Here is a 26032-nt window from a genome sequence, read left to right on the forward strand (position 1 = left end):
TTACTTCACCAAGGATACATATTACTGAAGTATTAGCCATAAACTGCTAAGAGTATGTCAGTTTGACGCCAACTGAATGCAGCCTTATTCAGGGCGTATACATGGACAACAAAAATTCCCGGATATTTCGTTAAAAAAAAAAAAATACTTTTTCCCGGGCGAAAATACACTTTTTCTGTGCTAAGCGACATTAGGTTTTCTGTAGATTTTTCCTTTGGAACTGTAAAACTTATAACTCCTCTAAATGATTAACATTTTATACACTAGCGTCGGGAAGGAAAAATGGGGTAGAGAAGTTTTGGAAAGACTTTTGATGTGCACCAACATATACACCGCATATTTTCGTATTACGAAAGTATAAATTCGAATTGCACCAAACACAGCACATTAGTTTCCGGAGCATTGAAACAGGGATTGCGATGTCCTTTTGTAAGCCAATCATATCTCATGCCACGTATTATCGCCAGCCGACGACAGCAGGTATTCAGAACATAGGACATGTGATGTAGTCAGCCAATAGTAAGATCACTGTTACATAGCGCTAACACACAAGGGGGAAAAGTTAATGGTTTACATTAATATACATAGTATAGCTACAAGAAAAGCTAAGCTTTCACATATAATATTGGTTCAATGATTAGTAAGCTACAAGAGAAGCTAAGCTTTCAGATGTATATTGATCTATTTTGCGTGTGTGATACTTTCAGATACATCACACAAATGTGCCAGTACATTTAAAATAATGACAAATGTCTGGTCTTCTGGGCTCTAAATTCTTGTTAAGTGGCTGGTCCACAAACCGTTCAGTTTTAAACACTCTGTGATTCAAGAAATTCATCCCACTTTTCACATACATAACATAATTTATCTTGAGTAAAAAGAAATTTACTTTTACTAATTAATGGAAAATCTCATAAAGATGTGAAACAATTACTAACAAAGAGAGAGGGGCTGGCTAGTACTTACCACAGCTCAGTACAGCCGATAGCTTCCCTCTGACAACCATGCCTCCATCCTTGCTACCCTCCCTGTTTTCCTTTCCCTGTTGCTTCATAACGTGGGTTGTGAGTATCTAAATCCACTTTCCCTTCTTTCCTTTCTCTCCCCTCTCTCTCCTCCCTGATGAAGGAACATTTATTCCGAAAGCTAGGAACTTAAATTTTCGGTTGTTTTTTGTTTTTCTATCGGCTGTACTGAGCTGAGGTAAGTACTGGCCAGCCCCTCTATCTCTTTGTAAGAAATTTACTTTGAAAGTAATGCTTTTTGAATCACCGTTCGCAATACTATCCCGAGACTGATAGAAATATGTTCGATTTAGCAGTTGCCAGAGAGCACCAGAAAACAGGCATTATTGCGCGTGCGCAGCTGCAGTGGTGTAGGAAGTCGCCATGTATAAAGCACTACGAGAGCTTACGTTATGCCACAAAAGATACAGGACATCAGAGGATACTCCAAAAGCATCGGAATTTCATAAACCACACTAAAATGCATAATTTGGCTTTAAGTGCACATGGTTGTTTTCCAGATTCACAATGAAGCAGGTCACATTTGATATTAACTTTTCAGTGTGATTTTTGGGATGTAAATTTTCTTGGAGTACCAATACTGTACTATCTCATATTTGGTTCTTTATTATGGCATAATGCTGTACATGGCACAAGATGAAAACATGCACTTGAAATTCAGTGAACAGTTTAAGAATCCAATAGTGTGGAACGAAACACTGTTTCAAATAAATTGATTGCCTCAGCAGAAAGATTGATACAGCCAAATTTCTTTGGCAAACTGACAAAAATAACTTCATTGTTCTGCAAGGCGATTAATGCGTGACTGCTAATAATTTCGAAATAAAATCAGAAAACTAAAATTAATAATATATTTTTGCCCTCCATAATTATGTGAATTTATTGTAATTCACTTGATAGCTCCCAGCCACAAAAATCAGTTTTGTTTTCATTTGACGTGGGAGCTGTAAACGACGAGGAAATAACAAAGTCACTTTACACAAACAGGGGTCAGGTGGGGAAAACCCCCTCCCCACTAATTTTTCTCATTAGCATCTAGCTGCTTGCGGCCAACACAACTAACAGCCACACTTCAAGTAGCGGGAGAAGGTACTGACTGATACGTGAGCCAACTGCGCATGTGCATGAGCCCGCTGGCAACGGGTCAAACAAACCTAATGTAAACAGCTGTGATGTCACGCTCACAGAAAATAGTTTATTGCTACGAAGTATTACATAGTTTTCGCCCTAAGGCCTTTGACATGTTTTTGCTGTTTGTGGATACTTGTGCATGCACGGTGGTTTTATTGTTGTAAATGGCGCATTCCCTTTGCCAGTAAAGTTTTATTTTTTTCCCTCTTGTTTATATTTCATTGCTGCAGTATCTTCCTCCAGTAGCAGGACACAGTAACATTCTTCGCTAGAGAATCAATTCTTACCAGTCAAAATTACAAAAATTTAACTGATAGCTAGAACAATGAAAAATTCCTGGAATTCCGAAAAATTCCCAGGTTTTTCCTGGATTTCCCGGTTGTCCCTGTTCGTATACACCCCGTTAGTCTTTAAAAATATTGCATACACAAATTTTTCAGTACTGGCAATAGTCAGTAATACATTGCTGTGCCACATATCAGTTCATACGATTCACTGCCATATAGAGATTACACAGTCTTAAGGCTCAGGTAAAACTGACTACTAGAAGTAACGAGTGTAAATTTTTCATGTAACAGAATTTCAGTCTTTCTTAATTCGTACCTCCATGAGTAAAGAGACAAGTGAGGTAATATAACAGTTATAAAATAAGTGTCTATGAAGTCCCTGAAGTAATAAGAGTCCCTCATATTGACTGAACATATAGTAAGGTGCAGATTATGACATTTGTTAATTAAAACTCAGTTAACTTACAAGACAATTACCACCACAGTCAAACAGCACAGACTACAAACGGACACACTGCAATTGCACCCAGAAACAACCCATGTAATGGCAAGTTCACCTGCAATAGTGACGGTGTTGTCACGTTGTTGTTGTTGTTGTTTTAGGGCACAAAACTGCTACAGTCATTAGCACCCGGTCTGTGGCTTAGGAAAAGGTAAAAAAACCAACTGGAAATCTGCAGCAATGGGAGCGAACTCAAAAAAGTGGGGGAAACTAGAAACAGAAGGAAAGCTTAAAAAACCACTATAGAAGGGGGGTTGTTTGTCCGCAAAAAGAGCTTCAAATGACTGACGTCATCTCACTGGCACTAATAAATTCGAGAATACGATCGGCTGAGCGCGTGTCATCTGCTAAAATGGAAGATATATCAGGCAACAGTTGTAGACAGGCACATAATGGAGTAAAATAGGGGCAGTCAAGTTAAAGGTGTCTCATCGTCCACATTTGAGGGCAGTAGGGACAAAGCAGGGGAGGATAGACACTTAAAAAAAATGTCAATGACTAAAAAGACAGTGCCTTATCCGGAGTCTAGTTAAAATTACCTCCTCCCAGCGACAACGTCGGGAGAAAGGGGTCCAAGCACAGGGAAGAGCTTTCACACCCTGCAATTTATTATTGGGAAGTGTACACAAACGTGCATGCCATAAAAGAGCAACACGTGACATAAAACACACTGTAGATCGGCGAAGAGAACCATGTTAACAGCAGGCTGAAGAAGAGAGACTGCAGCCTTGGTAGCTATATCGGCTGCCTCATTTCCAAGGATACCAACGTGTCCTGGGATCCAGAGGAACGCCACAGAGACGCCCCCAAAGTGGAGCAATTTGAGGCAGTCCTGACTCCGGTGGACCAGAGGGAGGACAGAGTAGAGAGCTTGGAACTGAGGAGAGAGCTGAGCGAATCTGAGCATATTACATACTGTATCCACTGATGGCGACAGATGAATTGGGCAGCCTGGAGAACAGAGTAAAGCTCCACAGTAAACACTGAACACTGTTCAGGAATCTGAAATCTATTAGGTGTGTCACCAACAATACATGCACTCCCTACACCAAATGATGTTTTTGAGCTGTCAGTGTAAATAAATGTAGCATCCTTCATTTGTGTACATAGAGCAGCAAATGCCTGATGATAAACGAGAGAAGGGGTACCATCCTTGGGAAACTGACAAAGTTCACAGAGCAGGTAGGTCTGGGGGCAGAGCCAAGGTGGTGCTGCATCCCAAGTTACCAAGAAAGTTATAGGAAAGTGGAATGAAAGATAATGTAGCAATTGATGGAAGCGGACTCCTGGTCATAGGAGAGAGGAAGGGCGGCCTGCATACCCTAAATCCAAGGAGGTGTCAAAAATGTCATGAGCTGGATTAGCAGGCATGGAAGACAGATGGCTAGCATAACGACTCAGGCTAGTTCGTCGATTGGATGGTGGAGATTCAGCAGTCTCAGCATAAAGGCTTTCCACAGGGCTGGTGTAAAAAAACTCTAGACGCTAAACTATGCTTCCACAGTCCAATTTCAAGCGCACTAAAGTGCGATAGAGGCAGAGAAGCACCACTCGGTCCGCTCCCCAGGAGGTACCATTCAGAACACGAAGGTGGTTGAGGGATCACAGACAGCGAGCCGAAAGATAGGAGACGTCGGTGGACCAGCACAGTTTTCTGTCGAACTTAAGTCCCAAGAATTTAGCGACATCCGTGAATGGAAGGTTGACAGGGCCTAGATGTAGGGAAGGCAGAAGAAACTCCGTACGATGCCAAAAATTGACACAAACGGTCTTACTGGGAGAAAATCGGAAGCAAGTTTTGATGCACCAAGAGTGGAGGCGATCGAGACATCCTTTAAGACTTCGTTCAAGAAGGCTGGTCTGTTATGAGCTGTAGTAAATCGCAAAATCATCCACAAAGAGGGAGCTCGAGACATCAGGAAGGACACAATCCATAATTGGATTTATGGCAATGGCAAACAGTACAACACTTAGCTCGGATCCCTGGGGTACCCCGTTTTCTTGGGAGAAAGTACCGGAGAGTATTGTTCACCAGCACTTTAAATGTGCGCTCTGCCATAAATTCATGAATAAAAAGGGGAAGCCGACCTCGAAAGCCCCAAGAGAACAGTGTGCGGAGGATGCCTGTCCTCCAACAGGTATTGTATGCTCTCTCCAGATCAAAAAATACTGCTACTGTTTGGCGTTTCCTGAGAAAAAAATACAAGTGGAGAGAGCAACAAGATGGTCAACTGCAGAACTATGCTTTCAGAAACCACATTGGGCAGGTGTTAAATGCTTTGGGACTCCAGTCACCAGGCTAAACGGCAATACCCCATAAGATCCAAAACCTTACATACACTACTCATTAGACAAATGGGGCGATAGCTGGAGGGAAGATTTTTCTTCTTTCCAGATTTCGGGACAGGAACGACTTCCCGCCATCTTCTGGGAGAAGTACTGTTGGTCCATATTCGATTATACAGGCGAAGGAGGTAGCGAACTACGGTATGATAAATGCAGCAACATTTGGATGTGGATACCATCTGGTCCTGGGGCAGAAGAGCGAGAACAAGAGTGTGTTGGAGTTCCCGCATGGAGAAAACAGTATTATAGCTTTCGCTATTTTGAGAGGAGGAAGCAAGAGGTTGCACTTCCACTGCACATTTCTTCGGAAGAAAGGCTGGCGGGTAATTTGAAGAGCTGAAAATCTCAGCAAAATGTTGACCCAATGAGTTAAAAATTGGGACAGGGTATCATGCGCGACAGTGAGCCCGGAGATCGGGGAGAAACTACGCGCTCCAGATAACCGTCGAATTCGACTCCAAGCTTCAGAGGAGGGAGTGAAGGTGTTAAAAGAGCTAGTAAAAAAGTCCCAGCTTGCCTTCGTGCTATCGCGGATGATGCACCGGCATTGCGCACGGAACTGCTTATAGAGGATACAGTTGGCCAAAGTAGGATTGTGGCAGAAAATGTGAAGAGCACGTCGCTGCTCATGTATTACGTCATGGTATGCCTCGTTCCACCAAGGAATTGGGGGGCACCGGGGTAAATTGGAGGTGCAAGGTATTGAAAATTCCACAGCTGTAAGAATAACTTCTGTAACATGAGTGACCTGATCGTCAGCACTAGGAAAGTGACTGTCATCGAGTGTCGCTAGAGACGAAAAAAGTGTCCAATTGGCTTGGGCAAACTTCCAGCATCTCAGGCGCATAGATGGCAGTTATGGCTGCAATCTAAGGACACATGGAAAATGGTCACGTGGGTGTGTATCAGCAAGAGCAAACCATTCAAAGCACTGATCTAGTGGAACAGTACCGAGCGAAAGGTCTAAATGATAAAAATTTGTCGCGGAGACAGACAAAAATATAGGGTACCCAGTGCTGAGGCAAACAAGATCTGCTTGGTGGAAGACCTCAATCAATAAGGTGCCTCATGGAAAAGGACACGGAGATCCCCAAAGCAGGTGGTGGGCATTGAAGTCTCCAACCAGCAAGTAGGGGGAAATAGGGGGCGGGAGCTGACCAACGAGATGAAGGAGATCAGTTCTTGCGATTGGTGTGGACAATGGAATGTATACAGTACAAAGAAGGTGTATCCAGAAAGGGAAAGACGGGAAGCAACTGCTTGGAAGGGACTGTTTAAGGGGATTGGGTGATAATTGACAGTATCACGAAGAAGAATCGTGAGTCCTCCATGTGCTGGAGTGCCGTCAACAGAGGGGAGATCAAACCGGACTGACTGAAAATGAGGGAAAATAAAGCGGTCATGGGAACGCAGCTTTGCTTCCTGAAGACAAAAGATGACTGGCAAGTAGGATCGTAAAAGGCTCAACAATTCGTCCCCATTGGCTCTAATGCCGCGGATATTCCAATGGATAATCGATATAGGATGGACAGGAAAGGGAAGACTCTTACCATGGTTGCCCTCGGCTCGACTGCTGAGAGCTGGCGGCCAACAGCATGGAACGGTATTCAGCCGAAGGCAGAAGATCCTGATCCATAGGTTGTTCAGGAGCAGCTCCTGCCACCAGCGATCGGCCGCCAACAGTGTGCCTTAGCGACACAGAAGACGGTCGACGGCGGTTCCCACCAGGTGGTGCTGTAGATGAGATACGCCATGGCAGAGTAGGAGAGGAACTGGGTTTCTTATGAGCCTTCTTGGAAACAGGTCGGTGAGATGAGGGAGAAATCGATGGTTGAGAAGTCGGGGTACATAAAAAAATCTTCGTGAGTATGCTCTTTTTTTGGAAGTCCGGGTGTCTGATTCTGGGGCTTGTGATTTAGCAGAAGCCGAAGAAGTTTGAGCCGTAGAGTGAGAAGGTGATTGTGGGGAGGTTGAATGGGTGATCTTCGCGCTGGCCGATCTGATGACCGGGGCACTAAAGGTGAGATCACAAGTCTGGTTGGCTGCCTGCTTAGTAGGCCGAGAAGATGCCAGGACAGTGCTGTATTTACCTGCAGGAGGCACAGTGAGCTTTTGACTGGCGAATAACTTACGAGCAGCAAATGTCGACACCTTTTCCTTCACTCTGATTTGATTTCCTGAGTAAGCCGTTCATCTTTGAAAATGGGGCAATCTCTAGAGGAAGCAGTGTGGTCACCCATACAGTTTATGCAACGAAGGGATGGAGGTGGACAAGCACCTTCATGGGCATCCTTGCCACACTTAACACATTTGGCCAGATTGGAATACGACTGGCTGGTGTGATTGAACTGCTGACACCGATAGCAATGTTTAGGATTGGGAATGTAAGGGTGAACTGAAATTATCTCATAGCCCACTTTTATGCTCGATGGAAGTTGAACTCTGAAATGTGAAGAAGATAGTACGGGTTTGAACCAAGTTCTTGTCAACCCTTTTCGTGACTCGAACAGCCGTTACATACTGGTCAGACATAGTTTTGAATTTCCTTATCGGGCAATCCCTCAAGGGAGTGTGTATAAATCACCCCGCATGATGAATTTTAAGTGTGGCGCCATCCAGATAGGGAAGGTGTGTAGTAGTGAAGTTCACAGCAATTTTTGTGCCTGTAGGTCACTGACTGCTTCTAACAACAAGGTGTCATTTTGTAATTGGGAACAAGACTTTATAGGACCTTCAATTGTGTCAATACCTTCCTGAATAATGAAAGGGTTGACTGTGGAGAAGTCTTGACCTTCGTCCGACTGAGAAACAACAAGGAACTGTGGTACTGATGGAAAAATTGTCCGTGGCTGAGACTCATTTAACTTACGCTTGTAAGCAGACATACTATATCATGAGGAAACCATTGCAGAAGTATCACCCACAATTACCAGCGTCTCCAATGGCGCACTCCTTCCTTGTGTGAGCTCTCTGAGGGCATGCCTGCCTTAGGTGATTGTTCAAACCTCCAGTGACACCATCCAAGAAACGGACGGAGGGACCAATCGGCACATTCTGAAGGTACCAGCTTGGGCAATCACCCCTGCCTGCCCACAGCCACTACCAGGTGGTACGTATGTGACCTACCTGTCTACCCGGGGTGGGGAATTATGCGTTACCCCGTCACCCTCTACACATGGGAATGCGTGGGTCGGCCTTCAGACACACACAGGAAGGAAAAAAAGACAAAGGGACAAACAAAGAAAAGTAAAGGAAAGAAGAGAGGTCTGAAATGCCACAGCAGAGAAGAGGGTAAAGAGAAGAGGCAAGGAAAAGAATGACACAGGAAGGACAGACTTTCCAGCAGAGAAAGCGAAGATGAGAGACTGTCTTACAGTTACATGCGTCCTTATTCGGACGTAGGCACAAAACATACTCCCAGAGGGGGAGAAGGGGAAGGGAAGAGGCAGAGGTGGGGGTGGGGTGGGGGGAGGAGGATGGGGAAGGATGTGGAAAAGAAAGGTATGCAACCCAGAAAGGTAAGGGGGCCACACTAGCTCAGGGTCCCGTGCTCGCCATGCAAGTATCCGCAAAAGAGTATGGACTCCCTGGGGGTTGTCACTTTGAAGATGGCAACTAGTCTTCTCTATGCCTGGATGCCACCTTCCACTGACTCATGGCAGTTTCTAGGCCTTATTGTTTCGTACCCGAGATTTGAGTGAGGGAATGCCTCTGCTGCCAGTCAATGAACACACTGTTTTATGTTGGCAGCAAGGTTGCCTTTTCTGGGTTTAGAAGTTACCTTCAGCTTGTTGACATCAGGCTCATGTGGTGAAGACTATCAGCATTGCATGCAGGCTGTAGGTGTGACTTCTTGTTTGTAGCCTTCTACCCAAAAGTGATCATGGCACTCTGGTTTGAAAGAAAGATCCTGTGTAGATCTCTAACAACAGTTCTTGATGTGAACTGCTGGTAAAGGTGATAGGGAGGGAAGGAAAAGGAGAGAAAGCGTGTTAAATAATTCTGAAGTTTGTTTGCACTGAATGCTGTGTGTTTCCTTGCAAGTCAGTTTGGTCATTATTAGCCAAGAGACATACAACCAACTAAAAAGCACACACTATCTGAGAGGTACAGTATATCGCACAGATGCTTAATGTTAAAAATCATAACATGCACATTACACGAGGAATCAAACAACATATTACTTCATATGTTGTTCACAAAATGCCTGTGTAAGTTAAAATTTCTCTGATTTTACAACAAAGGCTAACAATTTGTAACTGGGGTGGAAGAAGGAGAAATGGGGAAAGATAATTTAAAAAATGCACACACTGCTATGTAATATACAGTCACACACTGAAATGGGTCATCATCACCTTACAGAGAGCTCTCCCTTTGCTGAAATATGACTTAGTAGCCTGTATTAGTAAGTGCATGTTGTTGTGGTCTTCAGTCCTGGGACTGGTTTGATGCAGCTCTCCATGCTACTCTATCCTGTGCAAGCCTCTTCATCTCCCAGTACCTACTGCAACCTACATCCTTCTGAATCTGCTTAGTGTATTCACCTCTTGGTCTCCCTCTACGATTTTTACCCTCCACAATACCCTCCAATGGTAAATTTGTGATCCCTCGATGCCTCAGAATATGTCCTACCAAACAGTCCCTTCTTGTCATGTTGTGCCACAAACTCTTCTCCCCTATTCTATTCAATACCTCCTCATTAGTTACGTGATCTACCCATCTAATCTTCAGCATTCTTCTGTAGCACCACATTTCGAAAGCTTCTATTCTCTTCTTGTCCAAACTATTTATCGTCCATGTTTCACTTCCATACATGGCTACACTCCATACAAATACTTTCTCTGCTTTGACCATCATCAGTTATTTGGCTCCTCAAATAGCAAAACTCCTTTACTACTTTAAGTGTCTCATTTCCTAATCTAATTCCATCAGCATCACCCGACTTAATTCGACTACATTCCATTATCCTCATTTTGCTTTTGTTGCTGTTCATCTTATATCCTCCCTTCAAGACACTATCCATTCCGTTCAACTGCTCTTCCAAGTCTTTTGCTGTCTCTGACAGAATTACAATGTCATCGGTGAACCTTAAAGTTTTTATTTCTTCTCCCTGGATTTTAATACCTACTCTGAATTTTTCTTTGGTTTCCTTTACTGCTTGCTCAATATACAGTTTGAATAACATCGGGGAGAGGCTACAACCCTGTCTTACTCCCTTCCCAACAACTGCTTCCCTTTTATGTCCCTCGCCTCTTATAACTGCCATCTGGTTTCTGTACAAATTGTAAATAGCCTTTCGCTCCCTGTATTTTACCCCTGCCACCTTCAGAATTTGAAAGAGAGTATTCCAGTCAACATTGTCAAAAGCTTTCTCTAAATCTATAAATGCTAGAAACGTAGGTTTGCCTTTCCTTAATCTTTCTTCTAAGATGAGTCGTCAGGTCAGTATTGCCTCACGTGTTCCAGTATTTCTACGGAATCCAAACTGATCTTCCCCGAGGTCGGCTTCTACTAGTTTTTCCATTCGTCAGTAAGGAATTCGTGTTAGTATTTTGCAGCTGTGACTTATTAAACTGATAGTTCGGTAATTTTCACATCTGTCAACACCTGCTTTCTTTGGGATCGGAATTATTATATTCTTCTTGAAGTCTGAGGGTATTTCTCCTGTCTCATACATATTGCTCACCAGATGGTAGAGTTTTGTCGGGACTGGCTCTCCCAAGGCCGTCAGTAGTTCTAATGGAATGTTGTCTACTCCAGGGGCCTTGTTTCGACTCAGGTCTTTCAGTGCTCTGTCAAACTCTTCACGCAATATCATATCTCCCATTTCATCATCATCTACTTTCTCTTCCATTTCCATAATGTTGTCGTCCAGTACATCGGCCTTGTCTAGACCCTCTGTATACTCCTTCCACCTTTCTGCTTTTCCTTCTTTGCTTAGAACTGGGTTTCCATCTGAGCTCTTTATATTCATACAAGTGGTTCTCTTTTCTCCAAAGGTCTCTCTAATTTTCCTGTAGGCAGTATCTATCTTACCCCAGTGAGGTAAGCCTCTACATACTTACATTTGTCCTCTAGCCATCCCTGCTTACATTCAGTAACTGTTTTCGATGATTTTCCTTTCTTATCCACTAGTCACATTTCAGAAGTTCCCATACATATTCTGAGCTGCTTGTTTCCAGTATCCCATCCACAGCCAACTGTACTGATGACTGCACAGGTTCATGGGCACAATCTGTTTCTACCATTTCAATATTGATTTCCCTTTTGTGCTGCTCAGTTATTTTTCCATTGATCCAATATCCTCTGTGTATTTCCTAATTAATATACAATTCATTCTGTTTCCCATCCCCCTTTTTTGCCAGATAATTAACCTTCAGCTCCAGAAGCAAGCACACATTCTTGATTATAAGTAAACTAAGCTATCCTGTGGCTTCCCCCAAGTAGAAATTTCTACCTATATTCATTTAAATCTTGCTATTTTATCTTTGATTTCCGAAGAATTGTTTATTCATTACCCTATTTACCTAACATTTCTGTTCTGCTGTAATGCAATTATTTTCACTTCAACTTTTAGTGATCTATTCTCAGCCCCACTGCTGTTATTTCCATGTTTATTTCAGTTGAAAACTTCAGGTTCACCAATCAATTCGGTACCCATTTTAAATACTTGCATCTTCAATTTACTCAGTGATGTGTAACAAACTAGTGTACCACATCTACTGTGGCTAACTTCTTTGACAGACAGGTGGACATTCATTAGGCACCACTGTTTCTGACGTTGAGTTTTTCATTCAGGTTCACATGCATTTTTTGTAGGGAGCAGTCATTTGTGTTGGGTGGGGTCAGAGTTACAGTAGCAGCATTATGTGCGAGTGTAATCCACGATACGTGAGATTAATGTTGACGTTCATAAAGCAGGGAAATCATGGTGGAGAGAAGAACATTGATTAGTAGTACAGGTGAAGAGATGTGGAACTCTGAAAATAGCCTGATAGTGACTCAGTGAGTTAATAATCATGCACAAATAAAATCATGGGCAACAATCCACAAAGCTACTAATGATTGTGAAAGTGAAGAGTGCGATTGTAAAATTTAACTATCCAGGATGAGGTGTTAGTGAAACTGATTTCTTCAGATATTTTGCTTCTTCTGAACTATTGAATAAATGCTAATCTACTTTCAATGAATGGGAGGGGTAGTAAGTCAATAGTCACATGTTTCAAAATTTACTTGTATGTGAGCTCTAACCTACAAAACAAATTCCAATTGCCTTAATTTATAACTAATAATATCCCTAAAACAAGGAAAAAAGTGAGGATTAGTAGCTAACACTCCTAAGCACCTCTCTCAACCCTTCACTTCAGGTTACTTTTCACTAATAGTCCAATGCGTAAGTTACTATTTTTGCTGCAAATATATATATAAAGAATAATATTTACATAAATAAGCAATGTTTACATAATGCATATTTTTGAAAGCATGTACCTAAAATTTAGAAAAATTACATGTAATAAAGAAAACGAATACGAAGGAGTGTGATTGTGGAATCATATCATTACTATATGCACACTGAAACTTGACATTTCACATATGGGAAATGCCAGGAGTGGAGTTACACAGTGTCTTACATTCACCTACAAAAACTTTAGTATGAAAAGCCAAGTTACATTTAAATACAGTGCACTACTTCCATTATAAGACTAGATAATGCTTCATTCAATTACGTAATGGGAAAACCAGGAAATATTCACAACAAACTGAGATTTTTCTTAAAGTGCACTTATAAATACTGCCATATTCCACTGTCATCGTGGAAAACATATAAGCTACCATATTAACTATGCGGCTGTCTTAGTTATAATAATAATAATAATAATAATAATAATAATAATAATAATAATAATAATAATAATTCAGATAATTAAAAATACCTTAATGAACAAAAGCAAAAAACTGTCAAAATATGCCACATTAATCACTGAAAACTAGTGTCTTAAAAAGGAGGGTGGTGGGTAGTAAATGAAGTTAACTTTCCACTGACCTATTAGGAACTACTACAACCTTGAGACACACAACACAGAATTTAAAATATATAGAGAACCAAAATTATTTAAAAAATTATGTATCTTGTATTTAAGGATACTGTCTTCTGGTGGTTTGTTTTCAGTAGAGTCCATGCCTGGAAGGGCTGCAGCGACACGTCGGAAAAGCTACAAAACATTGGAAATATTTTGCATTATTTTCAAAAATATAACATCCAACATAAATGATGCTTTTAATGTCTTTCCAATTTATATTTTTAAGCAAATCAGTGCAACCGTAAATACCGCAATGGCTTACTGAGGAACTTAAAACTATAAATAAAATGTATGCTTCTCTTTATTGTGATCATGGTAAATAGCTTCTACAAAATTCCCTACAGCAGTGATGATGAGAAAGTACTTGAATCAATGATGCTACATGAATGAAGTACTGCACTGTATATAAGTACTGCGCTGTATTTAAGTACATCACGATGGTCCCAATGGTTACAGATTGTTCTATACGACACTTTCAGTATCTTTCACTACATGATACTCTGTAATCCTGCACTGAATCTTCTTCAGAGGTGATATATGAAACCTTAGTTAGGTGCCTATACTATGTGACATCAAAACTGGTTGAAGTCGGAACATGGTAACCCAAACCAAATCTGACAATACATCCAGCCCTTATATACTCAGTGGAGGACACTTCTGTAAATAACACTGGCAACAGAAATTTGAGTGTGTACTGGAACTAGAGTGGCCATCAAATCTTAATTCTCAAATTCAAGGTTTTTCCCTGGTTTTCCAGGTTTTCGCATAACTTATTTTCATCCACATGAGGTTAGCAAACACAATGTGCTGGAAATAACAAGTAACATATTTTTAAAGTGTGTATCATACAAACTAAACCAAGTCATGTTATGACGTGCAACACACAGCCTACAATATAATCTACCAAGAGCTACATTCATTTATATAACACTGTCTGTTCATTTAAGCTACATGTCTTATAATCATTTTATGGATTGAACAGCCAGTGCATGACAGGAGCAACAAAGGGTAAACTCACTAAAATACAGAATCATTTCCCACAAACTAATGGCTGTAGAATGTTGCATTTCATTCTGAAAGAATACTTTAGTTTGTTCTAGAACTTTCTCGTTGAAGTTTATAGAGGCAACAATAACTTAAAATTGGTTTCTTTACCACAAAAATGTCTTGTATTAGAGGTGTCAAAAAATAATGTAACTGATAGAAGTAACAGGTTGCTGAGAAGTAAAGGTTACTGTGATAACTGCTCATCTGATACAGGCAGTTATTTCAATAACTGCCAACAGTGCCTTGCGCCATCTGTTGACCGAAGATCGTATTACGCTTTTGCGTCAACTCATTGGAAATCTGGCTACGGAGGAGAGGAATAGACCATTTTGAGGGCATAATATTGGTCGTGGAAATAAGAGACTGTGTCATCTGTTGATAGAACTATGTATTATTTCATATGTCTTTGCTACTTTCAGCAAAAACAATTAAATAAAGTTAATATCAGAGTGGTGGCTGATAGGAGCTGCACTACAGGCATTGACATGTATTGTCGTCCCCTTGAGCCACCGCCTTATTTGTCAATTTAGTTTAGGTGGGTAGTACAAATAGAGTTACCACAAGAAAGTCTATCGACTATGGAAGTAATTGTCAGAGGTCAGTATTTTTCTCTGGCAGTTATCATTATTTGCTCACAGTTCTTGTTCTCTGGCAGTTAATAGGCAACCACAACAGGTAACCTGTAAGTTGGTAACTGAGTAACTATGTTCGTGATTCCAGTTAAAGGTCGTAGACTCCGGTGATATTTCCAGAATATAGTTACCGGAGTGAACAAATATTTTTTTGTACTGCTACGGAAATAGCCTCTGGCCATCGGGGAGGAAGGGGGGGGGGGGGGGGGGGGGGGAGAGAGAGAGAGAGAGAGAGAGAGAGAGAGAGAGAGAGAGAGAGAGAGAGAGAGAGAGAGAGAGAGAATGAAAACATTTGAATATAATACTTATTATCCTTATCTGTCAGAAGATTGTCAGAATATGTGAATATATTACAGTAAATTGGAGCTGCTAATATTTATAGGATTAATACACTGCCAGAATAAAACATAGTTATGTACTTTTAATAAATGTATCATACACAGAATATCTGATCTTGACTGTTGTGACCAAGTGCTCAAAACTGGAGTATAGCAGAATTTTTACTTAAGCTGGTTTAACAGTCCCTGTTAAAATTTTCATCTAAAGAGTAGAAGGAATTGCCTATCAAAAGTCCCTGTAAACCATCCTTTATCTGAAACTTAAGCTTTTAATGGTTGCTGACTTGCTGGCAATTTATTGAAAATGTGTGTTCCTGAATACTGGACCACTTTCTGGATCAAGGTAAGTGATTTTAGGTCTTTATGTACATTGTTGTTCTTATTCCTAGTATTTATATTATGTATTGAGCTGCCAGTTGGAAAAACGTGCAACAAATTTCATGAAGGAATAAAATATACTAGGAAGCATTGGTTAGAATAGAATGTGTGACTGCTGTGTACGGACGCAGGAGGAGCTGGCCACTCTTCGCGAACAGCTGAGCGTCTTGATGGCCGCGGTCAGCCATCTTCAGGCTACTGCCTCGGAGTGTAGCGGCAGTGGGGAGTCTGGTGCGTCGCAAGGTACACCCCAGGTGTTACATGCTTCACCCACTGTCCCTGCTGTCGAGACATCTTCGCACGTACCGGGCGCGGTTGGGCCACCCTCTCCCCAAGGGGAGTGGCGGGTTCAGCGCCGTTTGTGGCGCACGAGGCGGAGGGTCAATGTGGAGGCTGGCTGTGTGGCGTCGCCCGCTCTGCCTGTGAGTGGACATGTGGCTGCTCCTTCAGCAAGGTCCGAGCAGGCACATGGGGGGAGGGGTTTATTAGTTATTGGGAGTTGCAACGTTAGGCGGGTGATGGAGCCCCTTAGGGAAATAGCGGAAAGGTTGTGGAAGAAGGCCAGTGTTCACTCTGTCTGCTTGCCAAGGGGTCTCAGCCGAGATGTGGCACTGGGTGCACCCGACTGCAAATTGTTGCTCATGTCGGCACCAATGACTGCTGTCGTCTGGGTTCAGAAATCATCCTCAGTTCGTACAGGCGGTTGGCGGAGTTGGTGAAGGCGGAAAGCCTCGCTTGCGGGGTGGAATCAGAGCTAACTATTTGTAGTATCGTTCCCAGAACCGATCGCGGTCCTCTGGTTTGGAGCCGAGTAGAAGGCTTAAACCAGAGGCTCAGACGATTCTGCGGAAAGCTAGGGAGCAAATTTCTCGACCTCCGCTATCGGGTGGAGAAATGTAGGGTCCCCCTGAATAGGTCAGGTGTGCACTACATGCCGGAAGCGGCTACGAGGGTAGCGGAGTATGTGTGGAGTGCACATGGGGTTTTTTTAGGTTAGAGAATTCCCTCCCTAGGCCCGACAAGACGCCTCCTGAGACGCAGCAAGGCAGGAGTAGGCAAAATGCAACGGGGAATAACAGTATTAATGTGCTAATAATAAACTGCAGGAGCGTCTATAGAAAGGTCCCAGAACTGCTCTCATTAATAAACGGTCACAACGCCCACATACTACTAGGGACAGAAAGTTGGCTGAAACCACATGTAAACAGTAATGAAATCCTAAACTCAGATTGGAATGTATACCGCAGAGATACTCTGGACATTGAAGGGGGAGGTGTGTTTTTAGCGATAAGAAGTGCAATAGTATCGAAGGAAATTGACGGAGATTGGAATTGTGAAATGATTTGGGTGAAGGTCACGGTTAAAGCAGGCTCAGACATGGTAATTGGATGTCTCTATAGGCCCCCGGGCTCAGCAGCTGTTGTGGCTCAGCACCTGAAGAATAATTTGGAAAATATTTAGAGTAGATTTCCCCACCATGTTATAGTTCTGGGTGGAGATTTTAATTTGCTGGATATAGACTGGGAGACTCAAACGTTCATAACGGGTGTCAGGGACAAAGAATCCAGTGAAATATTTTTAAGTGCTTTATCTGAAAACTACCTTGAGCAGTTAAACAGAAAACCAACTCGTGGGCGATAACATATTAGACCTTCTGGTGACAAACAGACCCAAACTATTTGAATCAGTTAATGCAGAACAGGGAATCAGCAATCATGAAGCGGTTACTGCATCGATGATTTCAGCTGTGAATGGAAATATTAAAAAAGGTAGGAGATTTTTCTGTTTAGCAAAAGTGACAAAAAGCAGATTACAGAGTACCTGATGGCTCAATACAAAAGTTTTGTCTCAAGTACAGATAGTGTTGAGGATCAGTGGACAAAGTTCAAAACCATCATACAATATGCGTTAGATGAGTATGTGCCAAGCAAGATCATAAGAGATGGGAAAGAGCCACCGTGGTACAACAACCGAGTCAGAAAACTGCTGCGGAAGCAAAGGGAACTTCACAGCAAACATAAAAATAGCCAAAGCCTTGCAGACAAACAAAAATTACGCAAAGCGAAATGTAGTGTGAGGAGGGCTATGCAAGAGGCTTTCAATGAATTCGAAAGTAAGGTTCTATGTACTGACTTGGCAGAAAATCCTAAGAAATTTTGGTCTTATGTCAAAGTGGTAGGTGGATCAAAACAAAATGTCCAGACACTCTGTGACCAAAATGGTACTGAAACAGAGGATGACAGACTAAAGGCCGAAATACTAAATGTCTTTTCCAAAGCTGTTTCACAGAGGAAGACTGCACTGTAGTTCCTTCTCTAGATAGTCGCACAGATGACAAAATGGTAGATATCGTAATAGACGACAGAGGGATAGAGAAACAATTAAAATCGCTCAAAAGAGGAAAGGCCGCTGGTCCTGATGGGATATCAGTTTGATTTTACACAGAGTACACGAAGGAACTTGCCCCCTTCTTGCAGCACTGTACCGTAGGTCTCTAGAAGAGCGAAGCGTTCCAAAGGATTGGAAAAGGGCACAGGTCATCCCCGTTCTCAAGAAGGGACGTCGAACAGATGTGCAGAACTATAGACCTGTATCTCTAACGTCGATCAGTTGTAGAATTTTGGAACACGTATTATGTTCGAGTATAATGTCTTTTCTGGAGACTAGAAATCTACTCTGTAGGAATCAGCATGGGTTTAGAAAAAGACGGTCGTGTGAAACCCAGCTCGCGCTATTCGTCCACGAGACTCAGAGGGCCTTAGACACGGGTTCACAGGTAGATGCCGTGTTTCTTGACATCCGCAAGGCGTTTGACACAGTTCCCCACAGTCGTTTAATGAACAAAGTAAGAGCATACGGACTATCAGATCAATTGTGTGATTGAATTGAGGAGTTCCTAGATAACAGAACGCAGCATGTCATTCTCAATGGAGAGAAGTCTTCCGAAGTAAGAGTGATTTCAGGTGTGCCGCAGGGGAGCGTTATAGGACCGCTGCTATTCACAATACACACAAATGACCTGGTGGATGACATCAGAAGTTCACTGAGGCTTTTTGCAGATGATGCTGTGGTCTATCGAGAGGTTGCAACAATGAAAAATTGTACTGAAATGCAGGAGGATCTGCAGCGAATTGACACATGGTGCATGGAATGGCAATTGAATCTCAATGTAGACAAGTGTAATGTGATGCGAATACATAGATAGATAGATCCCTTATCATTTAGCTACAAAATAGCAGGTCAGCAACTGGAAGCAGTTAATTCCATAAATTATCTGGGAGTACGCATTAAAAGTGATTTAAAATGGAATGATCGTATAAAGTTGATCGTCGGTAAAGCAGATGCCAGACAGATTCATTGGAAGAATCCTAAAGAAATGCAATCCGACAATGAAGGAAGTAGGTCACAGTACGCTTGTTCGCCCACTGCTTGAATACTGCTCAGCAGTGTGGGATCCGCACCAGATAGGGTTGACAGAAGAGATAGAGAAGATCCAACGGAGAGCAGCGCGCTTCGCTTCAGGATCATTTGGTAATCACGAAAGCGTTACGGAGATGATAGATAAACTCCAGTGGAAGACTCTGCAGGAGAGAGACGCTCAGTAGCTCGGTACGGGCTTTTGTTAAAGTTTCGAGAACATACCTTCACCGAAGAGTCAAGCAGTATATTGCTCCCTCCTACATATATCTCGCGAAGAGACCATGAGGAAAAAATCAGAGAGATTAGAGCCCACACAGAAGCATACTGACAATCCTCCTTTCCACGTACAATAAGAGACTGGAATAGAAGGGACAAGCAATAGAGGTACTGAGGGTACCCTCTGCCACACACCATCAGGTGGCTTGCGGAGTATGGATGTAGATGTAGATGAAGCTCCTTGAACAGGTTTCTACATGATGATCTCGAATTTATATCACAAATGATTTTTTATTACACACTTTTACAAGCTAAAAACTTTTGCTTGGTTGGATGAGTTATTCCAGAATATGATCCCTTATGATTTAATACAGTAAAAGTATGTAAGCTTTTTTTGTATTTACGTCTCCTACATCTGACATCATTCTCACAGCAAATAAAGATTTGTTTAGGCGCTTCAGCAATTCTGTGGTATGCCCTTTCCAACTGAATTTATTATCAAGTTGTAATCCCACGAATGTCAATCTTTTCGATCTGCATGTCTTCATGTTATACACATGCTGTTTCTGGAGAAACCTAGCAGTTTTCCAAATCTCAAATAAAACTTGGATTGGCGAACCACACTTTGCTCAATAGGAACATCTTGTACAAGAGTAAACGAATCTATCACATGATGTATATTTACAAGGCCATACACTTATTCTATTAAGTGAACAGCACAAGAAATTAAGCCTCGAATTTGATCTGCAGTTTTCAGCTTACATAGTACTTCATACTTAAAAACACATGATATTAAAATTTTACTTAAACAGTGCCCTGGCGACGTTCCGAGTGCTTTTTATTACAGCTGTGAGGATAATATATCTCATAGCGACCGATAACCAATGTATATGTAATATGAAACACTAATAATCGTTCTAACATCCACTGAAATGTACCCACTGTTAATTAGCTAAGGTTATGGCACGATTCATATGACATACCTGCCATTTCGCAGTACTAGCAGTTATATTGGTAACTAAAATGATTAATTTCACCTACTCGTTATTCAACTGTAACCCCGTCAGAGTATTCAACATTCGGCACTGAAAAATAACTTGACAGTTATTTATAACTGTTAAAAGTAACAGTTATAAAAAAGAAACTGGAACCACAATAATGATTCCTTCAGAATAATCATTTAGACTATCTCTAACTTGTATGATTCTCTAACAAATACTTTGCAATACAAAGTAACGGATCGGTTCAAGTCCTATTTCTGAGGAAACATCGTGGGGGCCTCAATTATCTATCTCACCCCCCCCCCCCCCCTCTCTCTCACACACACACACACACACACACACACCCACACACACACACACACACACACACACACACACACAGAGAGAGAGAGAGAGAGAGAGAGAGAGAGAGAGAGAGAGAGAGAGAGAGAGAGAGAGAGAGAGAGAACTGACTATTTCCAAAATAATATTTGAAAACCTAATGCATTTTGTATAACATACTCTTTCAGGAAATGAACAGCTATTTTTTCTGTTTCAGTTTTTCATTCATATTTTTCACAACAACGGTTTTAAAACATCTATGTAGCAAACAAGTTTTGCCCTACAAAACTAGCACCACATCAACGAATATTGATGCCTCAGTGTGTGTAATAACACACAGGCCTCATGCAGAATGTTGGAAATTAAGAGTTCTGGAATTCAGAAAAGGTTTTAAAAAACCTAAAACACGTTTCAGGAACAAAGGACATGTAGGATTCAGTCTCTCAGAGCCTAACAGTAACACAAGCATTACTGGTACATGCTCAATGCATTCTAAATGAAAATATTAGTTTATTTTAACTAAAATGCTTCATTTTTTGTTCTTATGGTTCTAAAAAGACACTGACATACATATAGATAATGTGCAAACTACATAAATGCGAGTTTGCATCCTTATGTAACAATTTATATTGTTTTCTTATCAACTTTAATAATATTTTTTGAAATCACATGACATATATACACATCCCTATATTTCAGAAACATAAGCAAATCTGGTTTTAATTTATAAATAACAAGTCTGACATACAATTTGGAACATTTATACAGTATTATAATGTATACTATATTATGAACAGTTGACTGAAAAAAAAAAATTGTTAGATGAAAATGACAGGTTTCTCACAGAAATTAAAGGTATTTTCCAAGTTTTTTTTCAAAATTTAAGGCTTTTTCCCAGTTTTCACAGTTTCAGGGTTTGGTGGCCACCCTGTGGAATGCACAGTTCAAAGAGTACCTCTCCCTGACATTACAGAAATGCCACCACAATGGACTGGATAATCTTGAGGTATCATACACTTTTACTACTTCCCCAGCAAACTCCTAGCATAGGCAGTTATCTTAAGTTTTGGCTCTACAACCCATCGTGTGCTAACATCAGGTAGCGAGTCAGGAATTAAGAGTTCATCACAGAGGCTAGGTTAGGACTGTCCAGCAAACTGCGAACCAATGTCAAACAGGCACCACAATGACAGTGGGGCAGATCCTTGCAATGGAGGAGATGACCATGAGTTAGCGAAGTATAGCTGATGTGGAGCTGGCCAAGAATAATGGAGTCCTTGCAGAAGGGCTGCACAGGACCTCCACAAACTTGTGGTCTCCTTTACCGTGTGTAGTTTGTTCAGCAAAGTCAGAGTACGCTATTCCATATTTCAAATTCTTGTAAGTTGACATTGTAATATCATCAAAGGTCTGATTACATAATACTGATGAAGAGGTAGCTTATTGGTAGCCAATTCAGTCAGCTTGTCAGCAGGTTTATTCCTCTGGATCAGAATGTGATCTGGGGTCCAGATTAGAGCCACGAAGACTCCATACTGTTCAAGAGCAAAGAGGGAATCCTGAACAGTCAGGTCCAAGGGATGGTGATGGTAACATGGGTCAAGACCTTGTAAACTGCTCATAGAGTCTCTCCAGATGACTGAGGACTCACCAACGAAGGAACAGATATGGTCAAGAGCACAATAGATAGTTACCAATTCTAGAGCAAAAACATTGCAGCCTTCTGGAAAGGAGCCGATTTCATTACAGCCCACATGAACGTAAGCAAAGCCAACATAACTGACAACCATTGAGCCACCAGTAAAGGCTACTTTTGAACACCAAAACATGCCAAGATTGGAGAAGAATTGGCAGCTCAGGATGAGCTGAGTCTTTCGGACCATGTGATAGCTCAAGACAGTGTTGTGGATAGGGGTTGCACCAATGGCAATCATAGTCCCCAGGCCACCATTGCGAGAGGTGAATCCCTGTATCTGGAAAAAGGAAACAGTAGTTCGGGAGGTCCGGGGAGCAATGGATATGCAACGCATAAGCTGTCACTGTTGTTGGCGAAGAACCGACAGTGGTGTAAACCTTGCCTTGGCTAGAAGGCTTGCCATGGGCTAGTCCAAAAGGTGGCAGTTGCCAGCCTTATCCCACAATTGTGTATCTGGTCTAGAACCTGTATCACTGAAGGTGCTGCTGAGCCATATGAGAGACTCCTGATATCTAGACAGGATTGGACCAATGCTGTGTAGAGCCATATCAGAGCAGAGAAGTCCACACCCCAATTGGTGTTGCTGAGGCATCTGAAACCAGCCCCAGAAAACAGAGTTAACGAAATTGAGTGACTGGCCATAAGAATACAGGTCTGGATGGGGATGGACTGTACGGGGCAACAGAAATGCTTAATGCAGGTCTTGGCAGCTGAAAAATGGGAGCCATGGGTAAGAGCCCAAGATTGCTCAAGAAATGCAAAAATAATCAGCACACAAAGATGGGGACACCATCAGACTATTGATAGCCACTAAAAAAAGAGGGGCACTCAAAACAGAACCCTACAGAACCAAATTCTCTTGCAGATGGGAGGGGCTATAGGAGGCACCAACCTTTATCTGAAAAGTGGGATATGAAAGAAAGTTCCAGATAAAAGTCAGGAGCAGACCTCAGAGGCCTCATGTATGCCATCTTTATAATGTTGCGATATACCACAGCAGCTTTGACACTCCTATGTTTGTAAGCACTTTGTATGTATAAAAACATGTGGTGCATGTTATAAATCTATTCTGTGACAAATTTAAAGTGCTCAGTGAGAAAAATTTACATGATAATACAGTGGGAATGTATTCACATCTGTTGGGCGAAAACTATCAAAACAAATATTCCAAACCGACACTTCATGTAAGTCACATCCAATGCAAATCTGTAACGCAACTATCTGCGTGGCATGCTTATAATAATGTATTATTTATATTTTAGGACAATTAATCTGTAAAAAACACGCCACATGTTCTAATGAAAGCACGAAAACCATCTGAAGGCGAATCGTAATGAATTGAAACCGGAAACGATACCTTTTGAATATAGGAACTGAAAATAATTCGTGACTGGTTGCTGTCTCAACACCATCAACATTTGTCTAGAGAGAACAGTGCTGACAGTACAAGGGAACAATGTACTTTTGTGCTCACACACACACACACACACACACACACACACACACACACACACACACACACACACACACACACCCCTTGGAAATGTGTTGGCACCCTGCAACACCTAAATTACCTGTTTGATCAGCTTTGTGATGTGTGCCACTTTCCAATCCATTTGCCTTTCAATGTGTGTTACAACTACCTCTGTATGGGGAGAGAATGTCCTTTGCATCCCATTTTAAGACACACTGCCCACTGGCACCTGAATGTGCATGTCCATGATACTGTGTTCATATAGTGCATGGGGTTAGCTCGGACTGAGGTGACGTTTACCGGCCCAGCCCGGGCCTAGCTGGTTCAAACAGCCATCCTGGGTATTCACATTGCGCACCAGGCCGGAAGAAAGGAAAAGGGGAAATCTACTTCCTGATTTTCCTGTTGTAAAAACTTCTGGCAGTGTGTAAGACTGCACCACACTGTTTTATGAACTTATTTTTTCCTTAGAAGCTTTACTTGTGGTAAAACACCTTTCACTTCATGTGGGTTTTTAGTTCAGTTACATTTCTCAATCAATTCCAGAAAGTACGTAGTTAAAAAATCTGGGTTTTACACATTTGGTAGGGTAGCATCTTAGTTTCTTAAGAAATTATTTACCTTTTCACGGTTTGTAACAGTCACTAAGAAATGATGCTATTTCTCAACCCAGTGTACTTGATTCACAAATCAGCCATGAAAAAAAGTTTCATAGCAGGTAGCTCACTGTTACATTTTAATCCATCCATTACTGGAAGTGAAATGTAGCTACAAATACAAAAAAGTTTTTGAATTGGTACTGACTGTGATACCCATCTTCATTCTCCAGGAAATGCCAGTTACTAAGAGGCATTAATGCTGCATCGCAATCCCATGTTCACGCGGGTGTAGCATAGTGTGTCACACTGCTGAAGGGAAAGGGGGGGGGGGGGGGGGGGGGGGACACCACATCTTATTTTAATGATCCATGTCTAGAGAAGACAAAATATACAGAAATTTTTCCTTTGGTAACATCCGATTATACTGGACAACCATCTGCTATTGTTTTATAATGGACCACTCTTTACATTATGAAAGACAAAGAATTATTTGTTGTCCCCACACTAAAATTGGTATAATGTACATTTTGTATTTGGAAGTAGAGGGGAAGGAAAAAAAAATCATCTGAGATGAGACTGATGTGGATGGGCTATAATAAAAGCTTGCAACACACTACTTAATTCCTTTCTAGCTGGAGATGGAAAACAGCAGATGCTAAAAACCTATTTCTATGTCTAAGTTTAACTAATAAACAAGATGTTCATTTTTAGTATTTTCGCTTTTTTAGTACTGGGAAAGTGCAGCACTACAAAGTGTAAATAATTACATGCTTGACAGCAACCGTACCCCCCCCCCCCCCCCCATTTTCAAATAACTGTGCACAGCTCTTATAGATAGTATTTATTTTAGGAAATTAATCTAATGAAATCATGACTAAGTGAAACTGCATTTCAATGAATCTTTCGATGACAAAATTAAGTTCTCTTTGTCTACAAGGTGCTTCCTTTTCGATTTTCCTACTTCAAGTGACAGAAAAATGCGCAGCTTCAGTGTAGCCCCAAACACTGCAGAACAGGTAAATGAATTACTATTGATGGATATGTTGAATACTCACACACTTCAAACCAGTTTAAAAGATAGCTGTGTTTCCACGTACTTTTTTTTCTCTCTTTGTGGGTTTGTCCTCAGCAGCAAGGGACCCTCACTCTTTACTAGCTAAAGGTCGAAGACAACACGAGTGCAGCCAGAAGTGTTTCACTGCTATCTAATTAGAGCCACCTTACACAATTATTTCATTCTACCAGTGATTTTGTTTGCACAGCATATTGACTCATTTAAATTTGAAGCACATAAGAAAAGGACGGTTATCAACTCACCCTACGAATATTGACTAACATTCAGAAGAGTTTTTCCTCACATGAAACTACAAATCATCCCTCAAAAACTTTTACTGTTGTTGCAGAATGAGCAATAATACATTTTATTATCTGATGAACACTCAAAAAATTCGAAACAGAACTAATTTTGAATTAGTGCACAGTCCTCGTTTTGAAGATGAACTCTGTACTGAGCTCACTGCCTGCAACTCATTGTACAC

At 41.5% G+C, this 26032-nt stretch overlaps 1 protein-coding gene across 2 annotated transcripts in view; it reads right to left on the reverse strand.

Moving 5' to 3' along the window:
- LOC126277900 (ras-related protein Rab6) overlaps window positions 1-26032 on the reverse strand; it is an 88710-nt gene that overhangs the window by 7319 nt on the left and 55359 nt on the right. For both annotated transcript variants that reach the window (XM_049977467.1, XM_049977459.1), the window contains exon 6: window positions 13438-13504. In XM_049977467.1, coding sequence (XP_049833424.1) covers window positions 13438-13504 — 67 coding nt within the window. The remainder of the gene's footprint in view (window positions 1-13437; window positions 13505-26032) is intronic.

The sequence above is a fragment of the Schistocerca gregaria genome, chromosome 1 (genome assembly GCF_023897955.1).
Source record: "Schistocerca gregaria isolate iqSchGreg1 chromosome 1, iqSchGreg1.2, whole genome shotgun sequence".
NCBI classification, from domain to species: Eukaryota; Metazoa; Arthropoda; class Insecta; order Orthoptera; family Acrididae; genus Schistocerca; species Schistocerca gregaria.